This window comes from Montipora capricornis, chromosome 7 (genome assembly GCF_036669925.1).
Source record: "Montipora capricornis isolate CH-2021 chromosome 7, ASM3666992v2, whole genome shotgun sequence".
Lineage (NCBI taxonomy): Eukaryota > Metazoa > Cnidaria > Anthozoa > Scleractinia > Acroporidae > Montipora > Montipora capricornis.
Window position 1 is genome coordinate 34585175 of NC_090889.1, and position 5903 is coordinate 34591077.

At 38.8% G+C, this 5903-nt stretch overlaps 1 protein-coding gene across 1 annotated transcript in view; it reads right to left on the minus strand.

The window, feature by feature from the left end:
- Positions 1 to 2715: 2715 nt before the first annotated feature.
- The window catches only part of LOC138057035 (TNF receptor-associated factor 6-like), a 12936-nt gene continuing 9748 nt past the window's right edge, over positions 2716 to 5903 (minus strand). Inside the window, exons 2-3 of the mRNA XM_068903042.1 lie at positions 4839 to 4955; positions 2716 to 3711 (exon numbers count right to left, since the gene is read on the minus strand). Of these exons, the coding sequence (XP_068759143.1) occupies positions 3228 to 3711; positions 4839 to 4955 (601 nt within the window). The 3' untranslated portion in view covers positions 2716 to 3227. The remainder of the gene's footprint in view (positions 3712 to 4838; positions 4956 to 5903) is intronic.

Below are 5903 nucleotides of genomic sequence, written 5' to 3' on the forward strand. Positions count from 1 at the left end.
TTTAATTTCGGTTTAACAGTTGTATTTTACGAACAAAGATAAAATTGTACGTCGTTAAAGCTGCCATGCTTTAAATTTATTGTTACCTATTTCAACAGAATCAAGCCCTCGATCATGAAAAAAATATTTATTTAACAATGTGCCTATTCCTGTTTAAAATAGGATGACCCACCCCTAATGGGTCGCTGACAATCGAACGAACCACCCCTTGCTAAGAGCTCAAAAACTGATGGCCCACCACCCCCCCCTCCCCCTTCCTCTACGTTTTGACCAGTCCCTTATATACAAAGGGAATATTGAACCGATGTTTTATAAAACTTCAAATCAGTTTCGATTTGCGTCTACACTCTTTCAGCATTTTCTGCACTTCCAAACATATCAAGCAACCTTTTTAAACGCCCTCGACATTTATAAAAGTTAAAAAAGTTTTACAAACTCGGAGCTAAAAGTTAAAACTTATGAAATATTTCGTCCGTTTTCAACCGGACTTTATCAGTCAATGATGTGAATGTTAAAAAGATGAATTTTGAAAAGGTTTTTTAACGCCTCTTGGGGGTTAGAATTGTGTCATAGATGGCTGCTAATTCGTAACCATTGTCTCTGTTTAACGCCGGTTTCGTAAGTTTAATTTGAATAGCTTCTTTTATCCTGCGTTTGAAGGTGTTAACTTCGGTTGATAGTACTTTTGTCTTATTTGGGTCCACCGAGTGGCCCTCCAGGCGACAATGCTCGTGAATAGCTGATGAACTTCTTGATTGGTGTTCTTTTACCCTGATTTCCAGAGAGCGGGCCGTTTCGCCAACGTACTCCTTCTTACACTTCTCACAATGGATCTGGTACACAGTACCGCATTTCTTGAGATTGACAGTTGTGTCCTTGACACGTACCAATTGTGATCTTAGAGAATTGACGGGTTTATGAATAAGTGTAACCTCATGTGACTTGAAAGCTCTTTGCAGGCGTTCCGAGATTCCTTTGATGTATGGCGTTGATGCATAGATTTCGACATTTGGTTCAACACAATGCTGAATGCAGGCGTTTTGGGAAACACGAAGGTGTGGCGCTTCTCAGGAAAGGGTCTTTTAAATGGATGTACTAGCTCTGCGCAGTGAATCACTTAATTGTTTTAATATAAAGTTGCAAGTTTATTGCAAAAAAATTACACCATTTGCAAAACTGGGCACAAATGTGCTCAAACAACGAAAAAGGGCTAATAAGATATAAAAGATAAAATCTCTACTGAAAAACACCAACAAAATTGTAATCTTTTTCGAAATTTCACTGGCCAACTAGATTTCCAAAACCCTATAAAACTAAGTTTAAAAAACCATTGCTTCTGCGCCCAATTTAAATACAATCCTAAAAATCTACGCCATAATGATGCGGTAAACAAATAAATTTAAGATGAATATGGAAATCCAGCGGAAAAGCACGAGAAACTTCATTTGCTAGTGATACAACGATTTAAAACTACGTTAAAAATTCATCAGTTCTTACGGGCAAAAATCCAAAAGGTCTAATTTAAAGGACGTATACAAAACACGGACCACCCCTGTGGACCCGATCAATGGACCCTTCGTGGACCCAGTCCATGGCCCAACCCTGGGCCCTGTAGACCACCACCCTCATTTTCTTGAGTTAAAAGCAGAAAAGTCTTTAGACGAAAGAGGGAAGTTATCCTCTCACTTATCTGGCAATTGTCTCTTCTAAACACCTGAAAAATTCAGGTGGCTTCAAAGGGATTGGAAACCCATGACCCTCTGCGATGCTGTTGCAATCCTCTATCAACTGAGCTATGAAGCTGAGAGCAGGTCAATTTGTACCTGCGAAAACACTAGATGAATGAAAGCAATGTATCATGATTTGAAGTGTGGGCTATAGACGAATCCCTTTGGAACCACTAAATAGGTGGTATAGGTGTCTTAAAGAGACAGTTGCGAAAATAAGAAGCCCATAACGAACGACAGCCCCATGTTCCTGTCACGGCGTTTTCACAGACAGCAATTTATTTTTTGGATTGAATTTCTCGGGAATGAGCCCGATGACAAGTCATAAGAAACTAACTTGACGCCATAGCGTCACCGAAGTGGAACTGTCTTTGTCTTTGTGGCGGAAAAGGTAGCCTACAAATAGATCGGTCTGTAAAAATACCGTGAAATAGTCTTAAGGTGCGTTTCTTTGCGGCAATGATCCGAAAAAGGCATCATTGATCCAACATGACTTGGATCACGGTGCATCAAAGAAATCCCACAGTGGATTCTTCGGTTCCTTTAAAGCACCGTGATCCACGTGATCTTGGATCAATGATCCTTTTTCGGATCATCCCCGCAAAGAAACGAACCCTTAGTATGTGAGTTGTTCGCTCCCAGTCATGGGTTCCTGCTTAAATTTTCCAAATGAGTGCGAAGATTAACTCTTTCTTTCATCTAAAGATTTTTATTCTTGTAACTTTACAAAATAAGTGGTGGTCCACAGGGGTGGTCCATGGATCGGGTCCTCAGGGGTAGTCCATGGATCGGGTCCACAGGTGTGGTCCATGGACCGGATCCACAAGGGTGGTCCATGGATCGGGTCCACAGGGGTAGTCCATGGATTGGGTCCTCAGGGGTAGTCCATGGATTTGGTCCATTGGGGTAGTCCATAAACCCGGGGTCCATGTCTTGTATACGTCCCAATTTAAAATATTTTTTTCTACAACAACCACACACTTCATTGTACCCGTAATATGTTGAGGTTAATATTTACAAAAAATTACTTAGTACAAGTTATTTAAGAGTAGCGATTCCCTGAAATAACTAAATAGTAAAAATGCCAGGGATCATATTACTCCTCTACAAATTGCAAAAACAAGTAAAGTTAAGATGAATGATGTAACTCAAATAGTTTTTATAGCGACGCTACATGTATAGCCGCTGGCAAATCAACCGTGTGAAATGGACAATTATGGCCTTAGAAAAAGGCTTCGGTCCCTATAACGCATTGCACTACTTTAACTCTGTTTGGGCAAACAGTTTTCTTTAAAAAAGAAAAGGTCGGGCAGAACCAACTCAGTCTCTCTATGTGAGCACATCTCAAATGTATCAACCAATTCTACCTTTTGAGCAGTTAAAATAGCATTCTTTTCACACATTTGAATTGTTTTAGGCACTACGTTAGTGCAATCTATAACAAAAATAAAGTCTCTTAGAGAAATATTTTACTGAATTACGTAGTGGACGTTTTGATCATTACCCTGAGAACTCTATTTTCAACAACAATTTATCGTTCTTCACATATCGAGGACCAAAGAACTCCTCGATTATAGCGAATCTTTCATAGCCATACCCGGTGCGGCAAATGGTTTCATAAGGCTGTTGGAAGGCCAACAAGTTAGGCTTTGCTTGTATTATCTGACTGATGTCGCTGCGGGCTCTTGAACCACTCCGATCTAAAACGCTAACAGTGATTGTCCCAGCATAAGGCCAATCTAGGAGATCGTCAAAGGTGCTTTCCATCATATGAATGAAAATTGCCACATGGGTTCCTCTTCCACTGCCAACACCGTTAGGATAGATTCTGATGCCCATCAACCTTTCAAAACGATAACTGTACACCGCATCACTAAGGATAGGTGTTTCATATCGGCGATGTTGAGAAACCTCTCCGATTTCCATGATAAAAAATGTACCATGTGCATTTCCCATTTTCAGAACAGCTGTCTGCGTATTTGACCTGCAAGCAATTTTTTGCAGCCGTTAGCAAAAAATGACAAAAAATAGCGTAATGGATGTTTTTATCACACTTTGAAGCCTTTGGGCATCTCGTCACCAAGCCTGGTTTTTCGAATTGGTGCGTTTTGCAAAAATCATACAAGCGCCCTTCGCGAATATGATTCCATAAAAAACGTGGAATAAGTAAGGACCAGGCATTGGTTGTTCAAGCTTAAAGATGGATAGCGCCAGAAAAATAACTATCCAACGGCTGAGAGCTGTCAAAACCGACTGAGTTATCGGATAGATAGTTATTCATCCAGTGGAGAGGTTCCCAGCCCTTGAACAACTGGGCTCTAAATTGTGATGAGTCCATTTTTATAGTAACTTGCCCTCAGGATTTCATGCAGCTATATTACTAGTTTATTGTAACACTTATACTTTGCTATTTCCTCCCATCGCTTGAATAAATTAATTAAGTTCCGCAAAAATGTCGTTATTTTAAAAAGAAAATTAACTGCTTAAAATAGAACGGGATAGCGCATCCCACTGGATAAATCATATTTTTCAGAGGAGGTTTCAGTTGGGTTTGATAGCTTTTATCCACTGGCTTGATAGCGCTTCCTAAATTTTGAACAAGCAAGGTCAGACCTAGAGGAATGGTGACATTAACAATAACATTGGCTACAACTTCCTGCACCCTTTAAACGACTTATCGACGATATCAACAACAGACTCACAGAATAATAACAGACATCAGAATAAGAGGGCTCGAAACGCGCCAATCACTTGCTGTTTACGGTAGTCTATACAGCCAATGGCATCAGGGCTTAACCGACTGTTGACCAATAACATCACAACTTCGTTGACCAAGCACATCAACGGCCAGACTATTTATATCATCTACTTACGTTACACAAATCATTTAACTTTGAAAACGACTTTCACCCAGCTTGTCGAAACACCTGTTAATGTTACCTATGACAGTCCTCGTCAGGATTACACTCACTCGCTTAAATAATAAAAAAATAATTATTAACTAATAAAATGAATTGTTACTATTATTATTATTATTATTATTATTATTATTATTATTATTGTTGTTATTATTATTATTATTATTATTGGTAATTCAAACATGCCACTTGCCTCATGAGTTGCTGATTCCATTGTCTTATCTCCTCTGCACCGCAGGGATGCTCCGTGGGTTTTTCCACGTTCCCCACAGAAGACACTAAATTGAGTCCTGTCCCATACGGGCGATCGCTGTGAAATAAAATCAAACGCTTCTGTCAGCCAGATCACTGATTAATTGGATAAGAATTATAAAAGGTTCCTATAAGCTATCTCATGGTATTACGTAAGCATGCGCCTTCGTTTTTCTGCGGTATTGTCCAACGCGCGTTGAAACGATCGCGGAGTTATGTGCGCGCCCACGAGCACATAGTCGTTCCTATTTGCTTTGAAGAAACACGGCTTCTGGAGAGAATTCTTCAGGAAATACTAGTCCAAAATTATTTTTTTCCTTTACAGTGAAGAGACAGCAAAACTTGTGTTTTGGAATGCTATAGTCAATGAAACTTGTACAGGCTTTAATTTTACAAGACTTTGAATTAGTGTAAGCTGCCAAAGACATCTATCTGCAGTTACTAGTGCAACATTAATTTGCACAAGGTATACGACAAATTAAATTATTTGACAAGGAATAACCAGAAAAGCAGCCAAATGGAGTCAGAAGTACAGTGTTAACCCCTCAGTCTCAAGAGTGACCTACTTCAAATTTCTTCTGACAATATCAATACTTTATAATCAAGAGAAAAGTTTATGAGAATTAATAAAATGACGACTATCAGGAAGTTTTTATCTTAAATGCTCCCAACTAATAGCACATGAGAACGGAATGGAGATCAGTGAGGAGAATTTGCATATGGATACTGAGGTTTGAGGAGTGAAGTTTTGTTTTCAAAGTTCAATAACGTCAAAACTTGTTTAAAATTAATATTGTACATGTTTGTCTCAAGACCTTTACAAATTATTTCAAGCAAAAATCATTGTGCAAAGGGACATAAAAATACTTCATATTGTCAATTGACTCAGTAGCGGTTTTTTGATAGCCTTTTTTGAAAATCAATGTTTGAGATTTTCTGACATTTAAATAATCTACAATAATTCGAATATTTCTAAAAGTTTTAAAATCCGCTTGCACCCTTGCTA